This window comes from Mustelus asterias, unplaced genomic scaffold (genome assembly GCF_964213995.1).
Source record: "Mustelus asterias unplaced genomic scaffold, sMusAst1.hap1.1 HAP1_SCAFFOLD_987, whole genome shotgun sequence".
In the NCBI taxonomy this organism is placed as follows: domain Eukaryota; kingdom Metazoa; phylum Chordata; class Chondrichthyes; order Carcharhiniformes; family Triakidae; genus Mustelus; species Mustelus asterias.
This window is the reverse complement of record NW_027590933.1, coordinates 75316-92641: the sequence shown is the minus strand read 5'-3', so window position 1 is coordinate 92641 and position 17326 is coordinate 75316. Positions and strand designations below refer to the sequence as shown.

General features: G+C 50.6%; 1 protein-coding gene across 2 annotated transcripts in view; it reads right to left on the bottom strand.

The window, feature by feature from the left end:
* Positions 1-7839: 7839 nt before the first annotated feature.
* LOC144487716 (synaptonemal complex central element protein 1) overlaps positions 7840-17326 on the bottom strand; it is a 36074-nt gene continuing 26587 nt past the window's right edge. For both annotated transcript variants that reach the window (XM_078205795.1, XM_078205796.1), the window contains exons 10-12: positions 17035-17152; positions 14501-14596; positions 7840-8100 (exon numbers count right to left, since the gene is read on the bottom strand). In XM_078205795.1, coding sequence (XP_078061921.1) covers positions 8013-8100; positions 14501-14596; positions 17035-17152 — 302 coding nt within the window. In that variant the 3' untranslated portion in view covers positions 7840-8012. The remainder of the gene's footprint in view (positions 8101-14500; positions 14597-17034; positions 17153-17326) is intronic.

The following is a 17326-nucleotide window of genomic DNA, read 5'->3' as shown; positions in this document are numbered from 1 at the left end:
TCCCCCCACATTTGGATTGGCCATGCTAAATTGTCAATGTGTGGGGTTACGGGGTTAGAGCGGAGGATTGGGCTGTTTTGGAGAGTCAGTGCAGACTCAATGGGCCAAGTGTCCTCTTCTGCACTGTAACCCAGTGTAGGGATTGTATGATGGCCTTGTGGAATTGGTGAGGTTCACAACACCACTCACAGCTCAATGGCCTGTCACTACACACACACTTGCCCTCGTCACGATGATCACTCGAGTGTGTATCTCTGCGCTTTCTCCAGCCACCCACTCCATTCTCGGGTTGGGCCACCCCTGGGCACTGACTCATGTCCTGGCCAGACTGCTTGCCTTGCAGTCAGTCTCCCTTGCTCCATCGCCAAGGCTGCCCTGTGTCCACCTTCAGTGCGTGCGTGTGCTCACCCGAGGCCTCTTGCCACCTGGATACGTTGACACTGACAATCCTGCCTCTGTTCCCTGTCCACCCAGACTGACAGTGGGCACGGCCTCTGCGATCCCCTCTCTCGGAGCCCTAATTATCTTTGCAGCTTGCTTTCTCACTCTCTTACGAATGACAATGGCCATGTCAGAATGGTTTTAACGGTATCCCCTGTGTAATATTGTGATCTGTGCAGTACTGTTCACATTCTAGGCAGTGCTGAGGGGTTTTTTTAGTGTAAAAAGGATTGTGGTGCAGTATTGTGAATTTAATGTTGAAACCCCACACTGCTGGGTCCACGTTCACAGCTGGGATGTTTTTCTGTGTTACTTTTTAAACTATTTCTCAATGACTTTGTCTTATAGTGCTTGTTAATTCCTTTGGTGATGGGTCCCCATGCTTGATGTAACTGCTGTACAAACCTCCCCCTGCCCCTCAGACTGAAACTAATGTTCAGTCATTTTAATAAAACAAAGAGTAAAATGTGTCTCTGCTGTCTTTGTTTCTCCAGGTCTTCCCAGCACTGACGTACGTTATTAGCACATCAATTGTATTTTCTGCAGGCAGAGCTATTCGACTATAGGGTAGCCTCGCACTCTGGCCACACAATAGGATAGAAAGCAGGAGGGAAAATTTCTTTCCTAATGCAGATTCATCTTTGCATCTCAAATATACACTCTACTCGCACTCATATACTCGCACTCATATACACGCACTCATATACACGCACTCATATACACGCACTCATATACACACACTCATATACACACACCTACACTCTCGTACACACCTACAGTCACACACCTACACGCTCTCACACACTTACACACCTACAGGCTCTCTCACGCACACCCATACACACACACTCATGCACTCATATACACACACCTATACTCCCTCACACACTCATACACATCTACAGTCACACACACTCTCACACACCTACACTCTCACAGACACCTACACTCTCACACACCGACACTCTCACAGACACCTACACTCTCACACACCGACACACAGACACCGACACTCTCACAGACACCGACACTCTCACACACACCTACACTCACACACACCTACACTCACACACACACCTACACTCTCACACACACCTACACTCTCACACACACCTACACTCTCACACACACCCACACTCTCACACACCTACACTCACACACACCTACACTCTCACAGACACCTACACTCACACACACTACACTCACACACTCCTAAACTCTCACACACACCTACACTCTCACAGACACCTTCACACTCACACACCTACACACTCACACACCTTCACACTCACACACCTACACTCTCACACACACCTACACTCACACACCTACACTCTCACAGACACCTTCACACTCTCACACACCTACACTCACACACACCTACACACACAGACACCTACATTCTCACAGACACCTACACACACACACACCTACATTCTCACAGACACCTACACTCTCAAACACCTACACTCTCACACACACCTACACTCTCACACACACCTACACTCTCACACACACCTACACTCACACACACCTACACTCTCACACACACCTACACTCTCACACACACCTACACTCTCACACACACCTACACTCACACACACCTACACACACACACCTACACTCACACACACCTACACTCACACACACCTACACTCTCACACACACCTACACTCTCACACACACCTACACTCTCACACACACCTACACTCTCACACACACCTACACACTCACACACACCTACACACACACACCTACATTCTCACAGACACCTACACTCACACACACCTACATTCTCACACACACCTACACTCTCACACACACCTACATTCTCAGACACCTACACTCTCACACACACCTACACACACACACCTACACACACACACACTCTCACACACACCTACACTCACACACACCTACACTCTCACACACCTACACTCACAAACACCTACGCTCTCACAGACACCTACGCTCTCACAGACACCTACGCTCTCACAGACACCTACGCTCTCACAGACACCTACGCTCTCACACACCTACACTCACACACACCTACACTCTCTCACACACACTCGTACACACCTACACTCCCTCACACACTCGTACACACCTACACTCACACAGTCGTACACACAATACACTCACAGTCGTACACACCTACACTCACACACACGTACACACCTACTCACACACACACGTACACACCTACACTCACACACGTACACACCTACACTCACACAGTCATATGCACCTACTCTCACACACACACACCTACACTCTCACACACCTACACACACACACACCTACACTCTCAGACACCTTCACTCGCACACACCTACACTCTCAGACACCTACACTCGCACACACACCTACACACACACACACCTACACTCTCAGACACCTTCACTCGCACACACCTACACTCTCAGACACCTACACTCGCACACACACCTACACACTCACACACCTCCACTCACACACACTCATACACACCTACACTCTCAGACACCTACACTCGCACACACACCTACACTCTCACACACTCGTACACACCTACACACACTCGTACCAACCTACACTCACACACTCGTACACCTACACTCATACACACCTACACTCGCACACACCTGCACTCTCTCACACACTCGTACACACCTACACTCACACACACTTATACACACCTACACTCTCTCTCACACTCGTACACACCTACACTCTCACACACACTCATAGCACCTACACTCTCTCACACACTCATACACACCTACACTCACACACACTCGTACACACCTCCACTCTCACACACACTCGTACACACCTACACTCTCCCTCACACACTCATACACACCTACACTCACACACACACCTCCACTCTCTCAGACACTCATACACAACTACACACTCGTACACACCTACACTCTCTCACACACATGTACACACCTCCACTCTCCCTCACACACTCATACACGCCTCTACTCTCTCTCACACACTCATACACACCTCCACTCTCTCTCACACACTCATACACACCTCCACTCTCTCACACTCATACACACCTATACTCTCCCTCACACACGTACACACCTACACTCTCTCACACACTAGTACACACCTACACACTCTCACACACTCGTACACACCTACACACACAGTCATACGCACCTACTCACACACACTCGTACACACCTACACTCTCTCTCACACACACGTAAACACCTACACTCTCTCACACACTCGTACACACCTACACTCTCACACAACCGTACACACCTACACTTTCTCACACACTCGTACACACCTCCACTCTAACACACACTCGTACACACCTACACTCTCACACACTCGTACACACCTACACTCTCACACACACTCGTACACACCTCCACTCTCACACACACTCGTACACACCTACACTCTCACACACGTACACACCTCCACTCTCACACACGTACACACCTCCACTCTCACACACGTACACACCTCCACTCACACACACACCTACACTCTCACACACCTACACTCTCTCACACACGTACGCAACTCCACTCACACACACTCGTACACACCTACACTCACACACAGGTACACACCTACTCTCTCACGCACACGTACACACCTACACACACACACTCGTACACACCTCCACTCACACACAGGTACACACCTACTCTCTCACGCACACGTACACACCTACACACACACACTCGTACACACCTCCACTCACACACAGGTACACACCTACACTCACACACTCGTACACACCTACACTCTCTCACACACGTACACACCTACACTCTCACACACTCGTACACACCTACACTCTCACACACTCGTACACACCTACACTCTCACACACGTACACACCTACACTCTCACACACTCATACACACCTACACTCTCTCACACACTCGTACATACCTACTCACACACACTCGTACACACCTACACTCTCACACACACACTCGTACACACCTCCACTCTCTCACACACACGTACACACCTACACTCTCACACACACTCGTACACACCTACACTCTCACACACACTCGTACACACCTACACTCACACACACTCGTACACTCACACACTCGTACACACCTACACTCTCTCACACACTCATACACACCTACACTCTCACACACTCGTACACACCTCCACTCTCTCACACACTCGTACACACCTCCACTCTCTCACACACACGTACACACCTACACTCTCTCTCACTCGTACACACCTACACACACACACACGTACACACCTACACACTCTCACACACACGTACACACCTACACTCTCTCACTCGTACACACCTACACTCACACACTCGTACACACCTACACTCTCTCTCACTCGTACACACCTACACTCACACACACTCGTACACACCTACACTCTCTCTCACACACACCTACACTCTCTCACACACCTACACTCTCTCTCACACACACTCGTACACACCTACACTCTCTCACACACTGATACACACCTACACTCTCACACACACTCGTACACACCTACACTCTCTCTCACACACTCATACACACCTACACTCCCTCTCACACACTCGTACACACCTACACTCCCTCTCACACACTCGTACACACCTACACTCCCTCTCACACACTCGTACACACCTACACTCCCTCTCACACACTCGTACACACCTACACTCCCTCTCACACACTCGTACACACCTACACTCCCTCTCACACACTCGTACACACCTACACTCCCTCTCACACTCGTACACACCTACACTCCCTCTCACACACTCGTACACACCTACACTCCCTCTCACACACTCGTACACACCTACACTCCCTCTCACACACTCGTACACACCTACACTCCCTCTCACACACTCGTACACACCTACACTCCCTCTCACACACTCGTACACACCTACACTCTTTCTCACACACTCATACACACCTACACTCTCTCACACACACGTACACACCTACACTCTTTCTCACACACTCGTACACACCTACACTCTTTCTCACACACTCATACACACCTACACTCTCACACACACTCGTACACACCTACACTCCCTCTCACACACTCGTACACACCTACACTCCCTCTCACACACTCGTACACACCTACACTCACACACACGTACACACCTACACTCACACACACGTACACACCTACACTCACACACACACACACCTACACTCTCTCACACACATGTACACACCTACACTCTTTCTCACACACTCGTACACACCTACACTCTTTCTCACACACTCGTACACACCTACACTCTCTCACACACACGTACACACCTACACTCTTTCTCACACACTCATACACACCTACACTCTCACACACGTACACACCTACACTCTCTCACACACACGTACACACCTACACTCTCTCACACACACGTACACCTATACTCTCACACACACCCGTACACACCTACACTCTCTCACACACACGTACACACCTACACTCTCTCACACACGTACACACCTACACTCTCTCACACACACGTACACACCTACACTCACACACCCGTACACACCTACACTCTCTCACACACGTACACACCTACACTCTCACACACACGTACACACCTACACTCTCTCACACACGTACACACCTACACTCTCTCACACACACGTACACACCTACACTCACACACCCGTACACACCTACACTCTCTCACACACGTACACACCTACACTCTCTCACACACGTACACACCTACTCTCTCACACACGTACACACCTACTCTCTCACACACACGTACACACCTACACTCTCTCACACACTCGTACACACCTACACTCTCTCACACACGTACACACCTACTCTCACACACACGTACACACCTACACTCTCTCACACACTCGTACACACCTACTCTCTCACACACACGTACACACCTCCACACTCTCACACACTCGTACACACTTACACTCTCTCACACACACACCTACACACTCTCACACACACGTACACACCTACACTCTCTCACACACACACCTACACACTCTCACACACACGTACACACCTACACTCTCTCACACACACACCTACACACTCTCACACACACGTACACACCTACACTCTCTCACACACGTACACACCTACTCTCTCACACACACGTACACACCTACACTCTCTCACACACGTACACACCTACTCTCACACACACGTACACACCTACACTCTCTCACACACTCGTACACACCTACTCTCTCACACACACGTACACACCTCCACACTCTCACACACTCGTACACACCTACACTCTCTCACACACACACCTACACACTCTCACACACACGTACACACCTACACTCTCTCACACACACACCTACACACTCTCACACACACGTACACACCTACACTCTCACACACACACGTACACACCTACACTCTCTCACACACACACGTACACACCTACACTCTCTCACACACGTACACACCTCCACTCTCTCACACACACGTACACACCTACACTCTCTCACACACACTGGTACACACCTACACTCTCTCACACACTGGTACACACCTACACTCTCTCACACACACGTACACACCTACACTCTCTCACACACACTCGTACACACCTACACTCACACACACGTACACACCTACACTCACACACACGTACACACCTACACTCTCACACACACTCGTACACACCTACACTCTCTCACACACACGTACACACCTACACTCACACACACCTACACTCTCTCACACACACTCGTACACACCTACACACTCTCACACACACGTACACACCTACACTCACACACACGTACACACCTACACTCACACACACGTACACACCTACACTCTCTCACACACACGTACACACCTACACTCTCTCACACACACGTACACACCTACACTCACACACACGTACACACCTACACTCTCTCACACACACGTACACACCTACACTCTCTCACACACGTACACACCTACACTCTCTCACACACGTACACACCTCCACTCTCACACTCGTACACACCTACACTCTCACACTCGTACACACCTACACTCTCTCATTCGTACACACCTACACTCACACACACGTACACACGTCCACTCTCTCACACACTCGTACACACCTACACACACTCGTACACACCTCCACTCTCTCACACACTCGTACACACCTCCACTCTCTCACACACTCGTACACACCTACACTCTCTCACACACACTCGTACACACCTACACTCTCACACACTCGTACACACCTACTCTCTCACACACTCGTACACACCTCCACTCTCTCACACACTCGTACACATCTACACTCTCTCACACACACTCGTACACACCTACACTCTCTCACACTCGTACACACCTACACACTCGTACACACCTACACTCACGCACAAACACATACATGACACACGATATGGAGGGAAGAACAGTTTATATTAGCTTTTAACTGTGACAGTAAATTACAGAACGACAAAATAGACATTTCCAAATGGACTCATTGTACTTTCCTCACAGTGCCAGGAGTCTCCAGTACATGCTATACTCTGCAGCTCTGTTCAAACTTGCACACGCTGCTTTGAATGGCTTTCCTACTGCACTCCGTCCTCGCTTTCCTCCATGTCACTGTCTTTGTCTGGGCTGGTCACCTTCCTGCCGGCTTCCCATTCCTCCTGAAACCTATCCCAAGGAGAGAGAGAGTTGCACGGTCAGAGTTGGTTGTGAAGGTAGCTCTGACTAGGCCAGCTACAGAGGTAGTCAGCTGGGTTTTGAGTCTTGAAGCCTGTTTGGGGGCGGGGGCACTCTGCAGTTTTTAATAGGGCCAGGATATCCCTCCAGCCCCCCTTGGTGTTAGGGTTCTGCTGCTGTAAACGCTGCATTGCACTGGGTGGGAGGCACGCTGTGGTGGGGCTGTACAAGCATGGCCAGCAGCTAGGCCACAGGTAGTTTAAAAAAGGAAGGGTATAATCAGAGTTAGCTGTCGTCTGCCGGGGATATATTATCCCTGAGGAACCCAGTATCTATGAACAAACACCCAGGGTGACTGATTTATTTTACTGTTCACAGGATGTGAGTGTCACTAGTAAGTCCAGCACTTACTGCCATTCACAACTGGCCCTTTGAGAATGTGATGGCGGTTAGCGTGTCGAGCGAGCGGGGCTGCTTTATCCTGGATGGAGTTTCTCGGGTGTTGTTGGGAGTCGCACCCATCCAGGCAAGTGGGGGTATTCCAACACACTCCTGACTTGTGTCCTTGTGGATGGTGGATAGACTTTGGGGGGAGTCAGGAGGTGAGTTACTCTCCACAGGATTCCCAGCCTCTGACCTGCTGTATGGCTGGTCCAGTTCAGTTACCCCACCCCCTCCTCTCCAGCATCAATATATGCTGCAAATGATGGAACTGTAACGCCAAGGCCATTCTGGGACTGTAACATTGAGGCCACTCTGGGGCTGTAATGCCAAGGCCATTCTGGGACTGTAATGCAAATCTGGGACTGTAATGCCAAGATCAATCTGGGACTGTAACACCAAGGTCAATGTGGGACCGTAATGCCAAGGTCAATCTGGGACTGTAATGCCAAGGTCAATCTGGGACTATAACACCAAGGCCAATCTGGGACTGTAACATCAAGGTCAATCTGGGACTGTAACGCCAAGGTCAATCTGGGACTGTAACATCAAGGCCATTCTGGGACTGTAACGCCAAGGTCAATCTGGGACTGTAACGCCAAGGTCAATCTGGGACTGTAATGCCAAGGTCAATCTGGGACTGTAATGCCAAGGTCAATCTGGGACTGAAATGCCAAGGCCAATCTGGGACTGTAACGCCAAGGTCAATCTGGGACTGTAACGCCAAGGTCAATCTGGGACTGTAATGCTAAGGTCAATCTGGGACTGTAACGCCAAGGTCAATCTGGGACTGTAACGCCAACGTCAATCTGGGACTGTAACGCTAAGGTCAATCTGGGACTGTAACATCAAGGTCAATTAGAGCTGTGAAGGCCTATAGTGTGTTAGCTTTTATTAACAGGGGGTTGGAATTTAAGAGCCGTGGGGTTATGCTGCAACTGTACAGGACCTTGGTGAGACCACATTTGGAATATTGTGTGCAGTTCTGGTCACCTCACTAGAAGAAGGATGTGGAAGCGCTGGAAAGAGTGCAGAGGAGATTTACCAGGATGCTGCCTGGTTTGGAGGGTAGGTCATATGAGGAAAGGTTGAGGGAGCTAGGGCTGTTCTCTCTGGAGCGGAGGAGGCTGAGGGGAGACTTAATAGAGGTTTATAAAATGATGAAGGGGATAGATAGAGTGAACGTTCAAAGACTATTTCCTCGGGTGGATGGAGCTATTACAAGGGGGCATAACTATAGGGTTCGTGGTGGGAGATATAGGAAGGATATCAGAGGTAGGTTCTTTACGCAGAGAGTGGTTGGGGTGTGGAATGGACTGCCTGCAGTGATAGTGGAGTCAGACACTTTAGGAACATTTAAGCGGTTATTGGATAGGCACATGGAGCACACCAGGATGATAGGGAGTGGGATAGCTTGATCTTGGTTTCAGATAAAGCTCGGCACAACATCATGGGCCGAAGGGCCTGTTCTGTGCTGTACTGTTCTATCTATCTAATCTGGGACTGTAACATCAAGGTCAATCTGGGACTGTAACATCAAGTCAATCTGGGACTGTAATGCCAAGGTCAATCTGGGACTGTAATGCTAAGGTCAATCTGGGACTGTAACGCCAAGGTCAATCTGGGACTGTAACGCCAAAGTCAATCTGGGACTGTAATGCTAAGGTCAATATGGGACTGTAACGCCAAGGTCAATCTGGGACTGTAACGCCAAGGTCAATCTGGGACTGTAACGCCAAGGTCAATCTGGGACTGGTAAATTGTTTGCTGTGCTGCTGGAGTGGATTGAGCAGGTTAAATACCAGATGGGTGAATGGTGTGGGAGCAGCTCTCACAATCCCTACTGAAGGAACAATATAAAAGCAGGTGTTTCTGAGCCCTTCCACAGTTTTTCTCCTGATATCTGCCAGCGCTGTCAGAAAGACCTGAAAGTGCAAATTATCTGTGACTCACAGAGAATGCTGTTCCACATCCGCTGCACAGTCTGCAAGTTGGGGCTCGATTAACACATTGAGCTGGGATTCAGAGGGGGTGAGTAAGCGCTTTGCTGCAACAAAGATTTGAATATAATTAAACTTAGAGGTTTGCAGCTCCAATTAATATTTAATTCACCGGTGGTATGTGAGCACTGCCGGTGAGGCCAACATTTGTTGCCCAACCCTGAGAAGGGTGTGAGGGGTAGACTGGAAAACTATAGGCTGGTCTGATGCTGTGTAAATGATTGGAATCAATTCTGAGAGTCAGGGTAAGCTGTCACTTAGATTAATCAGGGATATAGTCAACATGCTTTTGTTCAGGGAAGATTGTCTTACTAATTGAACAGAATTCTCTGAGGAAGTAACGAGTCGGGTTGGTGAGAGTCATACGGTGGACGTTGTCCACGTGGATCTCAGTCAGGCGTTTGACAAGGTCCCACATGGTGGATTGGTCAGAAATGTTCATGGGATACAGGGGAGAGGTTGGTGAGCTGGATCCAATATTGGCTCAGCGATAGGAAACAAAGGGTAACGCTGGATGGATGTCTTTTTGTGAATGGGAAAGAGTTTCCAGAGGTGTTCCACAGTGTTCAGTGCTGGGACTTTGCTGTTCAGTAATAAGTCTCACAACACCAAGTTAAAGTCCAACAGGTTTATTTGGTAGCAAATACCACAAGCTTTCGGAGCACAGCTCCTTCGTCAGATGGAGTGGATATCTGTTCTCAAACAGTGCAAACAGACACACAAATCAAATTACAGAATACTGATTAGAATGCAAATCTCTACAGCCAGCCAGGTCTTAAAGGTACAGACAATGTGGGTGGAGGGAGCATTCAACACAGGTTAAAGAGATGTGTATTGTCTCCAGACAGAACAGCGAGTGAGATTCTACAAGTCCAGGGGCAAGCTGTGGGGTTACTGATAATGTGACATAAATCCAACATCCCGGTTTAGGCCGTCCTCATGTGTGCGGAACTTTGCTATCAGTTTCTGCTCAGCGACTGCGCTGTCGTGTGTCGTGAAGGCCGCCTTGGAGAACGCTTACCTGAAGATCCAAGGCTGAATGCCCGTGACTGCTGAAGTGCTCCCCCACAGGACGAGAACAGTCTTGCCTGGTGATTGTCGAGCGGTGTTCATTCATCCGTTGTCGTAGCGTCTGCATGGTTTCCCCAATGTCCCATGCCTCGGGACATCCTTCCTTGCAGCGTATCAGGTAGACAACGTTGGCCGAGTTGCAAGAGTAGGTACCGTGTACCTGGTAGATGGTGTTCTCACGTGAGATGATGGCATCCGTGTCGATGATCCGGCACGTCTTGCAGAGGTTGCTGTGGCAGGGTTGTGTGGTGTCATGGTCACTGTTCTCCTGAAGGCTGGGTAGTTTGCTGCGGACAATGGTCTGTTTGAGGTTGCGTGGTTGTTTGAAGGGAAGACGTGGGGGTGTGGGGATGGCCTTGGCGAGATGTTCGTCTTCATCAATGACATGTTGAAGGCTCCGGAGGAGATGCCGTAGCTTCTCCGCTCCGGGGAAGTACTGGACGACGAAGGGTACTCTGTCCACCGTGTCCCGTGTTTGTCTTCTGAGGAGGTCGGTGCGGTTTTTCGCTGTGGCGCGTCGGAACTGTTGATCGATGAGTCGAGCGCCATATCCTGTTCTTATGAGGGCATCTTTCAGCGTCTGGAGGTGTCTGTTGCGATCCTCCTCATCCGAGCAGATCCTGTGTATACGGAGGGCTTGTCCGTAGGGGATGGCTTCTTTTACGTGTTTAGGGTGGAAGCTGGAGAAGTGGAGCATCATGAGGTTATCCGTGGGCTTGCGGTACAGTGAGGTACTGAGGTGACCGTCCTTAATGGAGATGCGTGTGTCCAAGAATGCAACCGATTCCGGAGAGTAGTCCATGGTGAGTCTGATGGTGGGATGGAACTTGTTGATGTCATCATATAGTTGTTTCAGTGATTGCTCACCATGAGTCCAAAGGAAGAAAATGTCATCGATGTATCTAGTGTATAGCATCGGTTGAAGGTCCCGTGCGGTGAAGAAGTCTTGTTCGAACCTGTGCATGAAGATGTTGGCATATTGAGGTGCGAATTTTGTCCCCATGGCTGTTCCGTGTGTCTGGATGAAGAACTGGTTGTTGAAGGTGAAGATATTGTGGTCCAGGATGAAGCGGATGAGTTGTAAAATTGCATCTGGAAACTGGCAGTTGACGGCATTGAGTACTGAGGCCGTTGCAGCAATGCCATCATCGTGGGGGATGCTGGTGTAGAGTGCCGAGACATCCATTGTGACGAGGAGTGCTCCTGGTTTAACTGCTCCATGTGTGTTGAGTTTCTGTAGGAAGTCCGTGGTGTCGCGACAAAAGCTAGGGGTTCTTTGTACAATGGGTTTCAAGATGCCCTCGACATTGACCCACGTTGCCTGTACATTTAAGACCTGGCTGGCTGTAGAGATTTGCACTCTAATCAGTATTCTGTAATTTGATTTCTGTGTCTGTTTGCACTGTTTGAGAACAGATTTCCACTCCATCTGACGAAGGAGCTGTGCTCCGAAAGCTTATGGTATTTGCTACCAAATAAACCTGTTGGACTTTAACCTGGTGTTGTGAGACTTCTTACTGTGCTTACCCCAGTCCAACGCCGGCATCTCCAATCATGACTTTGCTGTTCCACAGGGTTCAGTGCTGGGGCCTTGCTGTTCCACAGGGTTCAGTGCTGGGGCCTTGCTGTTCCACAGGGTTCAGTGCTGGGGCCTTGCTGTTTGTTGTAGACATATTAGTGATTTGGGAAATTTGCAGATGACAGTGAAGAGGACAGCTGTTGTCCCCAGATTCATAGAATCCCTACAGTGCAGAAGAGGCCATTCGGCCCTCGAGTGTCCACCAACTCTCTGACAGAGTATCACACGCAGGTCCTCTCCCCGTAACCCCACACATTTAGCATGGACAATCCATCTAACCAGCACATCTTTGGACTGTGGGAGGAAACCGGTGCAGACATGGGGGAGAATGAGCAAACTCAGCACAGACAGTGACCCAAGCCGGGAATCGAACCCGGGTCCCTGGCGCTGTGAGGCAGCAGCGCTAACCACTGAGCCACCCGTGATATCAGTGGTTTTGGTGGAGTCCTCAGGGAAGTGTCAAATGGAATTCAATGTGGAGAAGAGTCAGGTAATGCATTTGGGGAAGGCAAACAAAGCAAGAAAATACTCAATAAATGGGGGGGATATTGAGAGGGTAGAGGAAGAGAGAGACCTTGGAATGCAGGACAGGTGGATAAAGTGGTAAAGGAAGCATATGGAATGCTATCCTTAATGGGACGAGGTGTAGAATAGAAAAGCAGGGGTGTGATGATGGAACAGGGTAAAACGATAGGCCACGGCTGGAATTGTGCATACAGTTCTCATTGCCACATTACAGGAAGGACATGATCACCCTACAAAGAGTGCAGAGATTCACAAGAATGTTGGCAGGGCTGGAAAATTGCAGCTGGGTTGTTTTCAGTAGAAAAGAGGAGGCTGAGGGGGTGACCTGATTGACTGTATGAACTGATGAAGAGCTGAGATAGAATAGACGGGGAAAACTCTGTTCACTCTAGCGGAGAGGTCAATTTCCAGGGGGCACAGGTTTGCGGTGATTGGTAGAATGATTAGAGGGGACATGAGGAAAACACGTCTTCACCCAGAGGGTGGCAGGTGTTTGGAATTTGCTGCCTGGTTTGGTGCTGGAGGCAGTAACCCTCAACTCATTGAAAATGTACCTGGTGCAGTGCTGTAACCTGCCAGGCAGTGGCCCAGGTACTGGAACGTGGGATTAGAAAGGGCGGCTAGTTATGTTCAATTTCACCTGGCGCAGACCTGATGGGCCGAACGGCCTCTTTCTGAGCCATTAACCTCTCTATGGTTTGAATAAACAACTTGATGAACTGAGAAATTCCTCATGATTCTCGCAAGAGTCGAATGCTGCTGTCTGTCATCTCACCTGCGAAGCAGAGCTTGCTGCTGAGGATCTAAGGGATACTCTGCCGCCACTCTGATCAATTCTTTCACTGTCTTGTTCTCTTCCACAAACAGTTGACTAGAAATCAGAAGACACAAAGTCAAGACTGTCCATTTCATGTCAATTAGAGCGTTTTAAAACATCACAGTGTGGAGACACCAGGGGAAGGGCCCCAGGGGAAGGGCCCCACGGCGTGGAAGTACCAGGGGAAGGGCCACGGTGCAGAGACACCAGGGGAAGGGCCCCATGGTGCAGGGACACCAGGGGAAGGGCCCCACGGTGCAGGGACACCAGGGGAAGGGCCCCACGGTGCAGGGGCACCAGGGGAATGGCCCCACGGTGCAGGGGCACCAGGGGAAGGGCCCCACGGTGCAGGGGCACCAGGGGAAGGGCCCCACGGTGCAGGGACACCAGGGGAAGGGCCCCACGGTGCAGGGACACCAGGGGAAGGGCCCCACGGCGCAGGGACACCAGGGGAAGGGCCCCACAGTGCAGGGACACCAGGGGAAGGGCCCCACGGTGCAGGGGCACCAGGGGAATGGCCCCACGGTGCAGGGGCACCAGGGGAAGGGCCCCACGGTGCAGGGACACTTGGGGAAGGGCCCACGGCGCAGGGACACCAGGGGAAGGGCCCCACGGTGCAGGGGCACCAGGGGAAGGGCCCCATGGTGCAGGGACATTGGGGGACGACGCCACGGTGCAGGGACACCAGGGGAAGGACCTAGACCCACGGTGGAGGCTCCATCACTTGCTCTTTCTCCTGGTCATCTGGAGAGGCCTGGATGTATGGGATGAGATTGAAGAATTGGTTGTGGCCATCGTCACAATCCCCAAGCTGAGTGTGTCTTGTTTCACTGGTATTTTGGTCAGTGAAGTGCCAAGCTCAGTGGACAAACAGGTCAGACTGTCTTCTGGTTTCTCTAACTGAGCCTGGGAAATTCTGCATGCCGCTGCTGTGGATCACAGTAGGTCACTGACTGGGCTGTGGGGGTCACTGGCCAGGCCCAGCATTCAACCCCCCATCCCTAATTACCCCTTTGAGAAGGTGGCGGGTGAGCCGCCTTCTCAAACCCGCTGCAGTCCCCGTGTGGTGTAGGTACACCCACGGTGCTGTTAGGGAGGGAGCTCCAGGATTTTGACCCCAGCCACAGTGAAGGAACGGCCGATATATTTCCAAGTCGAGATGGTGAGTGACACGCAGGGGAAACCTCCAGGTGGGGGTGCTCCCAGGTATCTGACATAGAACAGTACAGCACAGAACAGGCCCTTCGGCCCACGATGTTGTGCCGAGCTTTATCTGAAACCAAGATCAAGCTATCCCACTCCCTATCATCCTGGTGTGCTCCATGTGCCTATCCAATAACCACTTAAATGTTCCTAAAGTGTCTGACTCCACTATCACTGCAGGCAGTCCATTCCACACCCCAACCACTCTCTGCATAAAGAACCTACCTCTGATATCCTTCCTATATCTCCCACCATGAACCCTATAGTTATGCCCCCTTGTAATAGCTCCATCCACCCGAGGAAATAGTCTTTGAACGTTCACTCTATCTATCCCCTTCATCTGCTGCCCTTGTCCTTCTAGATGGTAGAGGTGGTGGGTTTGGAAGGTGCTGCCTAAGGAGCCTTGGTGAGTTGCTGCGGTGCATCTTGTAGACGGTACACACGGCTGTCACTGTGTGTTGGCGGTGGAGGGAGTGAATGTTTGTGGTTAGCGTGTCGATCGAGCGGGGCTGCTTTGTCCTGGATGGTGTCGAGTGTTGTTGGGAGCTGCTCCCATCCAGGCAAATGGAAAGTATCCCATCACACTCCTGATTTTTTAGGAGATGGTGGACAGGCTCTGGGGAGTTACTCAGGGGGAGAGGCAGGATGGGCCTTCTGGTGTTCACTGGTTTGCCGGAAGCTCTCCGTGGCTAATCATGTCTGCTGAATATGCAATTGCTGATTCATCGGGCATTCCCCTCTCCCCCTTTGCTCTGCCATTGGCAGCTGTGCCTTCGGATGCCTGAGCCTCTTAGCTCTGGAACTCCCTCACTAAACCTCCTGCCTCTCTCACTCTCTCCTTCAAACCTAAGTCTCTGACCAAGCTTTTGATCAGGTGCTGTTAATGTCCCGTGAAGCACTGTGGAATGTATAAATGTGAGTTGTTGTTGTGTTGAGCCAGATTACTGACAGATGTTCCGATTGCCCACGGTCTGATGGGTGCTGAGGATTGCTGTTACCTAACCCCAGGCTGCCAGCCCATATGAAACAGCTCCCTTCACACTTTACATCTTGTAATCTGGCACAGTGACAGTACTTCTCCCTAAATCAGGAGCGCCAGTATTGAGAAATTCTAAACCCCCTTACTGCCAACCTGCCTGAGGAACCTGGCTGGGGACCGTTCAGCTGAAGCCCTGGCGCTGGGTGACCCTGATGTCGCCCCCCCACCCCCGCCGTAAGTCTTCATGTTTCAGTGTACCGTCACGGCGTGCAGCTCTGCACCTTGGGCAGCCTGACCTTACTCTACGTACTGGGTGATTTTAGCCTCTTTGCTGTGCAGGAAAATGGCCTCGCTGGAGGCAGCTCCTTGCTGCCGGACAGAGTCCAGTTCCTTATTCAGGGTGCTCATTTTCTCCATCATCACGCGCTCTGTTACAAAGAAAGACACACACAAAGGTTAAGGGAGGGAGCGGCAAGCGTGTGGTACCTTAACCCTCGTACCGCTCCTGCCCTTCACATCCTGACAGTCAGTTAATCCCAGTCCTGTGCACAGCAAGCTGCCATGAACAGCAGAAATACACCAACAACAAGAGGAGGCCATTC